General features: G+C 40.4%; 1 protein-coding gene across 3 annotated transcripts in view; it reads right to left on the minus strand.

Moving 5' to 3' along the window:
* Positions 1-13,234, minus strand: part of ric1 (RIC1 homolog, RAB6A GEF complex partner 1) — a 76,000-nt gene that overhangs the window by 13,255 nt on the left and 49,511 nt on the right. For 2 of the 3 annotated variants that reach the window (XR_012397029.1, XM_073935606.1), the window contains exons 12-22: positions 11,307-11,513; positions 11,180-11,218; positions 10,798-10,908; positions 9,966-10,055; positions 9,675-9,835; positions 9,325-9,463; positions 9,056-9,172; positions 7,565-7,945; positions 5,975-6,313; positions 5,423-5,581; positions 3,353-3,489 (exon numbers count right to left, since the gene is read on the minus strand). Coding sequence is in view for 1 of the 3 variants with exons in the window: in XM_073935606.1 (XP_073791707.1) it covers positions 3,353-3,489; positions 5,423-5,581; positions 5,975-6,313; positions 7,565-7,945; positions 9,056-9,172; positions 9,325-9,463; positions 9,675-9,835; positions 9,966-10,055; positions 10,798-10,908; positions 11,180-11,218; positions 11,307-11,513 (1,880 nt within the window). In the remaining 2 variants the exon portion in view is untranslated. Of the gene's footprint in view, positions 1-795; positions 1,841-2,538; positions 3,490-5,422; positions 5,582-5,974; positions 6,314-7,564; positions 7,946-9,055; positions 9,173-9,324; positions 9,464-9,674; positions 9,836-9,965; positions 10,056-10,797; positions 10,909-11,179; positions 11,219-11,306; positions 11,514-13,234 lie in introns of those variants that run through there. The other variant, XR_012397030.1, reaches the window with a different exon arrangement.

Consider the following 13,234-nt stretch of genomic DNA (forward strand, 5'->3'; position numbering starts at 1 on the left):
CCATCGGGAGGCGCTATAATCACTCTCGTAGGAGAATTTTGCTTTCACCATCCAAAATAAATAAAGTTATCCAACATGTGCGCTCGATAGCTCCGCCCCTTCCGCTACGTAAACAAACCTGCGGTCGTTGAGTGTGTGAAGTGTCCATCATTACACACTTCATTTTAGCGGCTGAATGAGTGCATCATCTGGGTCAGGGCTCAACAATAAGGACTGCCCGATGGCCCGGGGCCAGCATGAGAGATGTTCGGGACAGTAGAGAGAATGGTTACTGGCCCGATCAGGCAAGTGCTGCCTTGTCATTAAATTTTTATTTGCCTGCTACTATGTCAATTGTATGCAAATACAGTCTTAGAACCGAGAAACAATTTGTGCTTTTAAGTCTCAGAATGCTACGTTTTCTGTAAAGTCGTAAACCCCATATTGCTTTTTGGTTCCCTTTATCTGATTGGTTGTTGTGAGCACGTTATTTTTTCCACAACCTGGTAAAAACCAGAACAGTGAAGAGACGACAACATCAAATTATGAGGCTAAAAGAAAACGTCTGTTTCCAACGTTGTGGAAAAAGATATTTACATGGGTACAACGCAACGAAAAAAATGAAGTGATGTTTTGCATAATTTTCCATCACTTTTAAGTCCGCCACTTTTTGTTTAGCAATAAAATACCTGCACATTTTCCACACTGCTGTATTTTACTGCTGAATATTTTAACACTTTAAAAATATTTAAATTCTAGATTTAAAGACATTATTTTTGACACATTATTTAAAATATGTGGCTAAAAAATTAGCTATTTTTAATTTTTTTTATTTTGGTGGGGCCAGTGAAAATTTTGGCAGGGCCAGTAAAAATCTGAACTGCTGATCCAGTCGGGCCAGTAGAAAATGTCCTTAGCGTTGAACCCTAAAGTGCACTTAATGTTTTTAGAGTAGTTAGTGTGAACACACTACTCACACTATTTATACTACAAAATGGCGTAGAATAGTGCATAAGTGTGCGATTTGGGACGCAGCTACACAGTTTGTGAACAGTGTATCCCATACATTGAATTGTTTGCGTCAGTCATCACAAAACTATCCGCCACTAGTTTCTCTTTCATTTAGTTTCTAATGTCTGGTACGAGATCATTTGAGAGCTGCTTTGATTACAGCTGTTACCTGTGAAACACCATTTCTGATGCTGCTATGATGAGGGGAAACCACCATTTTTGTACCTGTTTCCACTGAGTGGTACGGTACGGTTCGGTTTGGTACGCTTTTATGGCCGTTTCCACTGTCAATAACCGTACCGAACCAAACCGTACCACTTTTTCGGCGCCCTTTCGAAAGGGTCCCAAAAACGAGAAAGGGTACCAAAAGGTGGAGCTACACGTGCAGCTGAACGCTGATTGGTTACAGAGATACGTCACAAGCTCGTGGAGCTAGACAGAATGTAAACAAAGGATCCGCCATGTTCTAATACACAGCCGAGAGATTACATGGATATAACGTTACTACATGCATAAAATAACCAGCCATGGATGACCCGGGCTCAAACAAACCGTGTCGTCGCCTTAATGAACAGACACAATGCAAAGAAAAACAAAATCTACCATGTCCTGTTGTTGCTTTACGAGCCCGTCTAAAAGTGCGTGCGCTATTCGCTTTCTTTCGGGAGCGCACGATCGCGTCTATATTTGATATAACAAACTTCTTGAGCTGATGATAATAACGTGTTAGTGTGATTGTTTAAGTGTCTCCGTCATCTGATCCATTCAGAAAGAAAAGGACAAGAGCGAGTGTAAAGCACAGAAAAAAGGAGAAACCCGGCAAAACACAGGAGCAAAAGTGTTAAACAACCTGAAGAAGATTTCTATTCTCTCTGTATGACGTATTTTCTAAGTTTAAAGCAGTTAATTTTCTCTTCACAAAATGTATGTAGTGTTTGCAGCAAACATGCCAGCCTGTGTTAAAAATACAGTGATATGTCTGTGTAAGATGAGTATGCCTGCACAGGAGCAACACTAGGAGAAGGCTGAGTGACTGATTGTGTAGAATAACTGAATATGTAAAGCACTGATCATATATGTTAAATACTTCTATGAAGCTATATGTGTCAGAAGTTAGAATGGGTAACATATTATCAAGTGATTATGCTTTCATGACAATGTATGTAAACACTTAATTCTTTTGCATAAGTGGCATCTATGGAGAGAGAACTTTGGTGTCAAAACAGTTGCTGACACAGACCTGCAACATCTCTGTTGACATGAGCTAGTGGGCTGAGAGCCAAGAATAGCAGAATCCCTTAGACTAGAAAACCTATTCAAAAATGGTCAAAAGTTAAAAAGAGACACATAGGGGTGTGTCAAAAACATAAATAAAGGAGAAGGAGCAGGAGAGACTTTAGAAGGTGTCCAGGAGAGACTTCAGAATGCTCTGGGGTCTGCTCTGCTCTTTCTCGGCTTTATTATGGAGAATAAAGTCTATTTTCTGATATTCAAAACCTCCGGTCTGATAATTTGTAATTGATGAGACGTCAAAATTTACGACACAACCTGAATCATGAACAAACTGCCATGTTTATCTTCGCCTTTTGGATTATTATGAACTGGGAATGACAGATTGACTCTCTAACAGAGCTGACATGTGCTGCTGAAGATTACACACACAGATGAGAGGTTTGCGCTGACTGTGGGCTATAATGCGTGTGTTTTTGAACAAAAAATAAGTACTAAATGTATAATGTTTGTAGTTTTTCTGTAATTAATAATATATCGGAGACCGTAAGGGGCTTTATGTGTTCATATATGTTGCATTTATATATCTATTTAATATAATTACAGACGTTACAGTAGGCTATTTCACACTGTCATTGATCTGCAGTTATAATCAACTCCTGTTCATAGAAAAGTTAGTAATAAACATTTATAAACAAGTATTTATGTGTATAAATTTTGTGAGAAGTGCTGCTCATATGAGACCCGTACAGCCTTACTCTAGACATTTATTTGAGCGAGCATGACGTCGACTTAAACTTTGTACACCACACCCACCAAAAAGGGTACACTTTGTGGTGGAAATGCAAGCCTGATAAAGGTGACCCGTACAGACCCGAACCGTACCGTACTGTACCAGTCAGTGGAAACGAGCCATTAGATGATGTTAGCGGGAAAACAATTTCTGATGCTTTCATCAGGGAAACCGGTAAAGTCTAGATTCAGGGTTCTTGCACCATTTTAAAAGTAACATTTAATGCTTTTTAAGATCTCAACAAATATAATTTAAGACCCAAAAATGTCCTAATTTCTTTGGAATAGGCTGCCCAATTTAACGTCCTCGTTAGATTTAAATGAATGTGTGTGTTGTTACCTCTTGGAGGAGGGTCCGGTGGGCATACTCATGGTCTTCTGCAGGTTGAACTTCCCTGCGGCGATGCTGTCTGCAGACTGAGAGAGACTGATGCTGCGGTTCCTGAAGAACTCAAAACCACTGCTGGGGCTCTGTTCCTGCACACATACAAGCAAACACACATTCTGGGATCAATAATTAAAAAACAAACAATAAAAGAAATGATGAACTAAAACACAAACAATAAAAGAAGTGCCGAAAAACACAAAGAAGTGCAGAAATAAACTAAAGAAATGGTGAAATATAACAAACAATAAAAGAAATGCTGAAACAAAACACAAACAATGAAAGTGCAGAAATAAACAATAAAAGAAATGGCGAAATAACAAACAATAAAAGTGAAGACATAAAACAAACAAATGCTGAAATAAAGGAAAAATAAAACAAAAGAAATGGCGAAATAAAAAAGTGCAAAAAAAACACAAAATAAAACAAACAATAAAAGAAATGGTGCAAAATTGACCACAAATATCGCAAAAAATCCCAACAAAACAAGTCATTTAGTTGCAAAAACTATTAAGAAAGCCTGGAAATTGGCTGGAAAGTTTAACCCTAAATACAAGTATAAGAAATAAAAACAACAAATATTTTTTCTAAACGAATTAAAAATGTTAAATGGTTTTAAAGTAATGAAATAAAAGAAAGACATAACAGTGTGCATTCAGTAAAGCTGATATAGAAGACTGCAGTTCATCATCTGGCCACTAAAGGCTCCATAAAACACTTTAAAGGGTCACGAAACACCAGAACACATGTGTTGAGCTGTTGACAGTGGTATATGTGTCCCACACTGCTATAAACACTATTAGGACACCTATATTTCACTAAAAAGTGTAAATTGGTTGTTTTTGCGTTATTTCAAGCAAATTAGTACTTCCGGTTTGAAACGAATTTTCGAAGCTGCGTCACGGCCATGAGACAATAGCGTGTATTCCAGCGTGCAGACTGGACGTCTGTGCCAGAGTGTGTCTTATTACGTCTTACAGTGTGATGCATTAATGCATAAGTAAAGCTCGGTTCAAACCAATCAGTGCGCTCTATTTTGCAACTTCATTAATATTCATTACTGTCACAGTGTTTAGACGACAGAGACGCCACGTTGTGTTGGCAAAACAAGCGTGAAGTGTTGCTTTTATAGTTTGCTGCAGTGAAGTTTTGTTTTCATTTTCTCTCTGTGAGAGCGCAGCTGGAGTCACGTGTGGATTAACAGTGTACACGACGCTCGACAACAATAACTTACGTGTCTAAGGAGGATTATTGTTTACCTGAGAGCTGTTCTCATCTGCAAACGCTGAGATCCGGATTCGCTTTAGTCTCCTCTTAATAAAGACGCGGCTCTAGTTGCTGGTGATTGTCCTGTCTCTACAGATTTGGTAAGTGAGCGACCAGTGCTCTTTGTTTATTCAGTTCGTATTTTATTCGTATCAAACAAACTATTGCACCGAGTGTAAACAAGTTAGCACTAACAGTTACAACCAAACTATAACCTCGTGTAGGATTTAGTGACCGGAATAACACACGCGGCTTTCTGACACTACCTGCTGTGTGCATCTTTTTCCGGGAAATGCAGAGGTTTTTTTCTCTCATTCGCCGTGCGGTATCAAACATTGCATGAAAAATACACGCTTACAGCAGTTCCTCGAATGAAATATGTCGTTTGTTGCGAGGGGCATGAATGAATTCCCTGAATGAAAGAGCCAAACTGCAGTTAAAGTCCACCATTTAATCATTTGGCCAATAATTCGACTACAGATGTCCATGTAAACACAGTCACTTTCTCCCCTGTGTGTGTGTGTGTGTGTGTGTGTATTTTGACTCTGAAACTTGCGCGTGCCCAAATAGACACTCCCACACCATCCCACTTTTCTTCCTCCTACACTCCCCCCTAAACAGAGCTGGACACGCCCACTTTTCTGACTTTTTCCAAAGTAGAGGTGTGAAAACACCCTGCTGAAACGAGGGGCTTTCATGGCCCTTTAATTAATCCTCACAGACTCCCCATGTTTTAATCTTTCTCTCCATCTCTCTCACCTGAGTTGTAGGTGTGGTGGGCGGAGTCTCGCTCTCCCCTGAGCCAATCGCCTTGAGAAATCGTATCATGTGTCGACACAGATCCCACTTCCCCTGCTCCAGAGCAGTGTTGAAGAGCAGTGTGGCGTGCTGACGGCTGACCGCTGGAACCTCCATATTCTGAAGACAAACAAAATGACACATTGTCCCTCTTCCCAACAGGAAAAACCAGCAACAATCAACAATGCATGATTATACGCATAATAATACCAATTATTAAGATTATAACAAATATTATTATGAATATAATAAATTATTAGATTATAATGGAAGTCAATGAGACAAAAACAGCCACAAACATAACAAAAGGGGAGTCAATCTGCCCAGTGTATTATTGAGTTTAACGAATTTCAAATAATTTCCCCCAGTAATAATTGCAAAATTAAGATTTGTCACCAAATATCATTCCATTTGCTCAAACGCAGAGAAAGTCGAGGCCAAATTAAGCTTCAAAATCAGCCCAGAGTGGATGAAGATGACCCAACAGCCACACAAGGGTTAATCTTCTCCCACCTGCAGTATGATCAGGTATGACGCCGCCGTGTCCAGATCCTGCGCCATCAAGCACTCCTCAAACAGGTCTTTGGGGTTCCCGACAGCGGCGAACAAGTAGTTCCAGAGGGCGTATTCGGTCTTGCGTGCGCAGTGGACGATAGTCTGCAGGAAGAGCGGGAACTCGGTGACGAATTTGGCCACGGTGGGCAGCAGCGGGTCAGGGATGGGCTCTCTGGACGTGGCCTCCTCCTCCAGCACCACATGCACCATCAGCTCCAGAACATGCGGGAAATAAGGCAGCGATGCACACGACTGCGCCAACATCAGCGCCTGCTCACCCAGATTACGCACCAGCAGCTGAAACACAGTTGAGGAGAGTTTTAGCTTCCAGCTTATATTAAGGAGACCTATTATGTCTCTTTGAATAAGATGTAAAATAAGTCTCTGATGAGTGTGTGTGGAGTTTGAGCTGAGAATAACACACAGATATTGTTCTCCAGCTCTCTGAAACTGACCCTTCTAGGCTTTGATGCTAATTGAGGTGTTTTGGTGACTGTCGCTTTAAATGCAAATGAGATTGTGCTCTTTTTAAAAACGGGCGGAGCTACAAATGCCTGTGTGTCAGCATAGAGGCAAATTTAAAACTAAAGGACAGACGGCTGCTTCTTACTCAGGGCTGCTGTTTATGCTAATGAGGAAGAGATGGTCACTAGTGGGCGGGGCTTTCCCCCTCTGATGACACATACAAAGGGAGAGTCGTAATCAAAGTGCAGTGGTCAAACCTACATATTTTTATGTTGTTACAAATATATTTAAATATTTATTTACACATATAGACACATACACATATATATACAAACAAATAAAATAAATGCATGTAATAAAAAGAAGTGCAACTTGATTTAAACAAATGAAAAGATAAGCAATTTAATTTAACTAAAATGAAATATTAAATATTAAATATTTATAACAAAATATTAAAACAAAATGTAAAAAAATAAAAATAAAATAAAATAAATAAATAATAATTAAATAAAATAATTAAAAAAATAAAATAAATTAAATAAATAAATAAAATAATATAATATAAAAAATAAAATAAATAATAATAAAATAAATATTCTGCACACACTGCTCATTACGAAAAAAAAATTATAAACAAAAAACACACAAATAAATTAAAATTACAATAAACTAAAAAAAAAACATTTAAATAAAAATGTAATTTAATTTAATTAAATAAAACAAACCAACAAATGAAATAATAAACAATAAAATAAACACAAAAAAAACCGGTCTGGAGGTATGGGTAATATCTCTTTACACACACTTTCACACAGATAACGTCCTGGTTTGAATCTGCCATTATGCTGATACACTCATTTGTAGCTCTGCCCCTTTCTGAAAAGAGCACAATCTCATTTGCATGTAAAGCAACAGTCACCAAAACCCCACAATTAAGATAAAAAGGGTCCGTTTCAGAGAGCATTGTTTGTGTAATCTTTTGAGGTCAAACTTCACACTCTATACATCAGAGACTTTTTTTTTCGCATCTTGTGTAGAGCAGTATAACAGGTCTCCTTTAAACATGCTGAACTGTAATATTACCTGTCTTAGTATGTGGTGCAGGTATATCTGTGATGTTCTCTCCACCGTGCAGTAGGGGAACAGCGCCTCTAGTGGCTCCGCACTCGAGCTCAGCCCGTCAAACAGCACAGTCTCGTTGGAAGCTCCGAGGATCAGCGCGTCCTCGAACAGCACCGTCAGCGGGTAGATGTTGATGTGGAAGGGGAGCATGATCCTGCGGGACAGGAACGAGTGCGGTTTTCGGTGGTCTCGGGGGAACAGCGGCAACCACACCTTCATCCCCGCTTCTCCGCAGGAGAGCCACAGCGCCTCCATCAGGTGACGCTTCTTACGGTTACTGCGACTCGACGTCCACACGCTCTCCACACACTGCGCCAGAACCACCGGCGGGCAGAACGGCAGCTGGGGAGGACCACCAGGAACATATATTTACATTCATTTTCCTTCGGCTTAATCCCTTTATTCATCAGGGGTCACCACAGCGGAATGAACCACCAACTATTACAGCATATGTTTTATACAGCAGATGCCGTTCCAGCTGCAACCCAGGACTGGGAAACATATCATATATATATGTGAAATAAAAACGAAATAAATGCATGAGTTTAAATTAAATCTGGTTTGATTTAAATAAGAAATAGTTCTAATAATTGAATTTAACTGAAACTAATTTATATAAAATAAAAAATAAATAAACAAATAATTCAATTAATTTAATTATTAAAACTCATCCACACACTGAGGTTGAACAAGGAGATGAACAGGAAAAAAAAACTTAATAAATTAAATTAAAATATATATAAATACACCTACACACACAAATAAAATAAATAAATGAATTTTAATAAAATGCTATTTAATTTTTTGCATTTAATAAATGCAAAAAATGTAAGAATTTATAAATAAACAATTTAAACTAAATTTAATTAACACAGAATAATAAAACAAAAATACATAAAAAACAAACATACAACCATTTATATATATATATATATATATATATATATATATATATATATATATATATATATATATATATATAGTATACACACACGCACAAATAAAATTAATGCATGTATTTAAATGAAATGTAATTTAATTTAATTTAAATAAATAAAACAATAAACAATTAAATTGAACTAAAATTAATTAGTACAAAATAATAACAATAACTTTTTATTAATTATCCGCTCTCCTGATAAATAATAAAAATAATAACAAAATAATGACATTAAATAAAAAATACATACATTAAAATAAAAATTTCATTTCATTTCATTAAATAAATAAAATAAAACAAACAAACCAAACAAATAAATAGATTAAATAAACAAACAAACAAAAACAAACTAACATATTTCATTAAAAACTTATTTAAATGTATATTCCGTTAAAAAATAAGTAATAAATCAACAATTTATACTGTTAAAACTCAATTACGAAAAATGAAAACTTACTTTGTATATATTAAACATGAGCAAGATCAGACTGTGGGCGGAGCCTCATACTTACCAGTTTGCTGTGATTGGCCGGCGCGTCCTTCTCTCGTACCTGTGGGCCGGATCTGTCTCTCTGCAGCATGATCAGCTGACCAGCCAGATTCAGCAGGATACTCTCAGCCGAACAGGCCTGACACACACACACACACGTGCACATCTGAGTTGTGTGTGTGTATGACAGCATGTGTGAATTTGTAAATTTGTGTGTATATGAGTATGGGTGTATGTATTTGTATGTGTGTGTGTGTACATGTATTTGTATGTGTGTGTGTGTGTGTGTACCTGCTGTGGGGCTTTGAGTGTGATGCCGCTCTCCGTGCGCACTGATGTGAGGGTCACAGACACCACCAGGCCGGGGTGAGGAATATAGCGGGACATGGAGACCTCCTGCAGCAGCTCCACACTGGCGGACGGGCTCGGGCTGAACACACACACAACAGGGTGATATCAAAACACACAATCTGTCTAAAGCCCTCTCCTGTGTGTGTGTGTGTGTGTGTGTGTGTGTGTGTGTGGGTGTGTGTGTGTGTGTGTGTGTCCACGTGCGTCTATGATGTTTTGTGTGTGAGAATAATGGTGGTATTGTATGAAAAATGTTTTGTGTGTGTGTGTGTGTGTGTGTGTGTGTGTACCCGTCGTGGCGTCTCTCGATGCTGTACAGGCAGATGGAGCAGTCGGCTCTGAACAGAATCACCATGTTGCGAAACACGTTGAGCAGCAGTGTGTCGGCGTGCAGTTTAGTGATGCTGGCAAATGCGTTATCCAGGTTAGCAGAGCGCACGTACAACCGCAGCTGCAAACACACACACACACACACACACATTTATAAGCACATCAATAAACACACACACACACACACACAATCACACACATAAATAAATAAACACACACACACACACACTCAGAGGAGTGACTCGTCTTACCTCTTCCTGACGATCAATGAAATTGTAACAGGCAACAACAACAAAGTCATTCCACCACGCAAGACCACCGGTCACAGTCATATTCTGCTCCTGAAACACACACATACACGCAAGAATACACACACAAACATTTACAAACTAGTGTAAACAATTACGCAAACATTTACACACGCACTAATACACACTCACACAGGCACAAACACAAGTGTACACACACACACACATGCACAAAAACATATGCACAAGCACATACATGCATACACAGAATTATTCACACACACACACACACACGCGCAAGCACGCATGCACGCACGCACGCATACACAAGCACGCACACACACGCACGCACGCACACATAGTTGCAAACAAATACACACACAAAGAAATACACACACATGAATAAACACACAAACATCCACACACATGCACAAATAGTTGCAAACACACATTCACACACAAATACACATGCACAAATAGTTGCAAACAAATACACACACATACACACACAAACACACATTGTTGCAAACAAATACACACAGTTGCAAACAAATACACACACACACACAAACAAACAGTTGAACATAAACACACACACACAAACGCACACACACTTACAAATAGTTGCAAAAAATACACACACACACACACATACATACATACATACATACACACACACACACAAAAACACACACACACACACACACACACATACACATGCACAAAGTTGCACATAAAGACACAAAATACTGATTTCAGACAGGCTCCATCATGAGTTATTGGTCTTTAAATGAAGATGTAGTGTGTGTGTGTGTGTGTGTGTGTGTGTGTGTACCTGCGTGACGTTACCGAACAGCTTCCACTTTCTGGTATATAATGAATAATGTGCAAATCCCCGACGCCCGGCGACGGCCACACACTGACCAGACCAGTCTATAGCTGCAAACTGAACACACACACACAAACACACACAAACACACACACACACACACACACACACACACACACACACACACACACACACACACACACACACACACACACACACACACACACACACACACACACACACACACACACACACACACACACACACACACACACACACACACACACACAGCATAGTGGTCAGTCTTTTATCTGCCACTGACCAACATCAACATGATCAAAGTGACTAATTTGCATAAACCCCGCCTCCTGTCATGGGCGTTTCTTACCCTGATGGGCCAGTTAGTCTCTAGATATGTGCTGTGAATCTGCGGAGAGACAGAAACACACACTCAGACACACTCAGAGATGAACGTGTGGTCATGTGCAGAGTCTGATCTGGGGTCAGTGCTGTACCTGAACCACCTGCCAGTGCTTGTGTCCCAGTAAAGTGCTGAGGCCCTGAGAGAGTGGAGCTGTGGAGGAGGAGCGCTGGACGGGACTGCTGCTGCTGCTGCTGCTGCTGTCCAACACACACTGACCCGGGGTCTGAGTCTGAGTAGGGTCCCCGCACGTCACATACAGGCGGTCCTCACCCTGCAGCAGCACCTGCTCCTGGTTACTCTGAACACGCACACACACACACAGACACATACAGAGAGAGACATACACACACACACACACAGTCAGAAGATCTATGCTGCAGAGACCGATAGGATGCAGCTCATGTCTCATAAGTAATATGTCTCACTGTGCATGGGTTGATGAGTGTGTGTGGGAGAGTGCAAGTGTGCGCATTTCACTTGGCAGGAGTTGATGTGTGTATGTGTGTGTGCATGTCAGTGCATGTGTGTCTCACTTTGCAGAGATTGATGCGTGTATATTGGGGATGCACCGATCCCGATACTTTGATCAGACATCGGTTTGATACCGCATATTTGTGCTGGATCAGGTATAGGGTTGGGTGCCGAAATCCGGTGCCAATTTAGCACCGGTACCGTTGTAACCGGTATGTACCGGACCGAATCAGCATATGAATTTCGGTGCCTAATTTTTGGTGCCACTGGTAACTGTAATGTAACTGTAAATGTAACTACGTCGCAACGACACGTAGCGTAAGCTCTGTGATTGGTCGGCTTGGTAGCGCTGACGAGTCTGGGCGGGACCGAGAGCCGCGTGAATGGTGCGAGCCTGATGGAGCGATTGTTTACAAGTGTGGAGTCCCGTGAAGGAGCTTCAGATGGAAAGTTTTGTTCGGTGTTTACCTCATAGTTAAAGTTGCTGCATGTCTGCCGGTTCCTGCCTCAAAATGAGCGAGTTTGAGCCACTTGTACATCCCGGAAGAGTTCAGGAAAAGCAAAACAGCAGCGAAGAAACTCGACACAGAGGAACATTTACACCTCACTGCCAACTAGCGTTTCAGAAGTGTTAATGCAGACCGACAGAGACAGCAGCAGAAGTATAAATGCACAGCCACGCGTGTTACATGCGCCGCGGGTTATACCGGTCATTTGACGCAGAAGTATAAACCAGGCTTAAGGAGGATTATTGTTTACCTGAGAGCTGTTCTCATCTGCAAACGCTGAGATCTGGATTCGCTTGTCGTCTCCTCTTAATAAAGACGCGGCTCTAGCTGCTGGTGATTGTCCTGTCTCTACAGATTTGGTAAGTGAGTGACCAGTGCTCTTTGTTTATTCAGTTTGTTCGTATCGAACTAAGTTAACTATTGCACCGAGTGTAAACATGTTAGCACCACAACCAAACTTTAACCTCGTGTAGGATTTTCACCGCATTTAGTGACCGGAATAACACACGCGGCTTTCTGACACTACCTGCCGTGTGCATCTAAGTTTCCGGGAAATGCGGAGGTTTTTTTTCTCTCATTCGCCGTGCGGTATCAAACATTGCATGAAAAATACACGCTTACAGCATTTCCTCCAATCAAATATCTCGTGTGTCGCGAGGGGCATGAATGAATTCCCTGAATGAAAGAGCCAAACTGCAGTTAAAGTCCACCATTTAATCATTTGGCAAATAATTCCACTACAGATGTCCATGTAAACACAGTCACTTTCTCCCCTGTGTGTGTTTGTGTGTGTGGGTGTGTGTTTTGACTCTGAAACTCAGCGCGTGCCCAAATAGACACTCCCACACCCTCCCTCTTTAGTTCCTCCGACACTCCCCCCTAAACAGAGCTGGACACGCCCACTTTTCAGACTTTTTCCAAAGTAGAGGTGTGAAAACACCCTGCTGAAACGAGGAGGTTTCATGGCCCTTTAACACTTTAATATAGGGAGTCCTCAGCTATGCAGAGACCATTATTAATCAGAAATCTAGTGTAAATA

Source organism: Danio rerio, chromosome 21, assembly GCF_049306965.1.
Source record: "Danio rerio strain Tuebingen ecotype United States chromosome 21, GRCz12tu, whole genome shotgun sequence".
NCBI classification, from domain to species: Eukaryota; Metazoa; Chordata; class Actinopteri; order Cypriniformes; family Danionidae; genus Danio; species Danio rerio.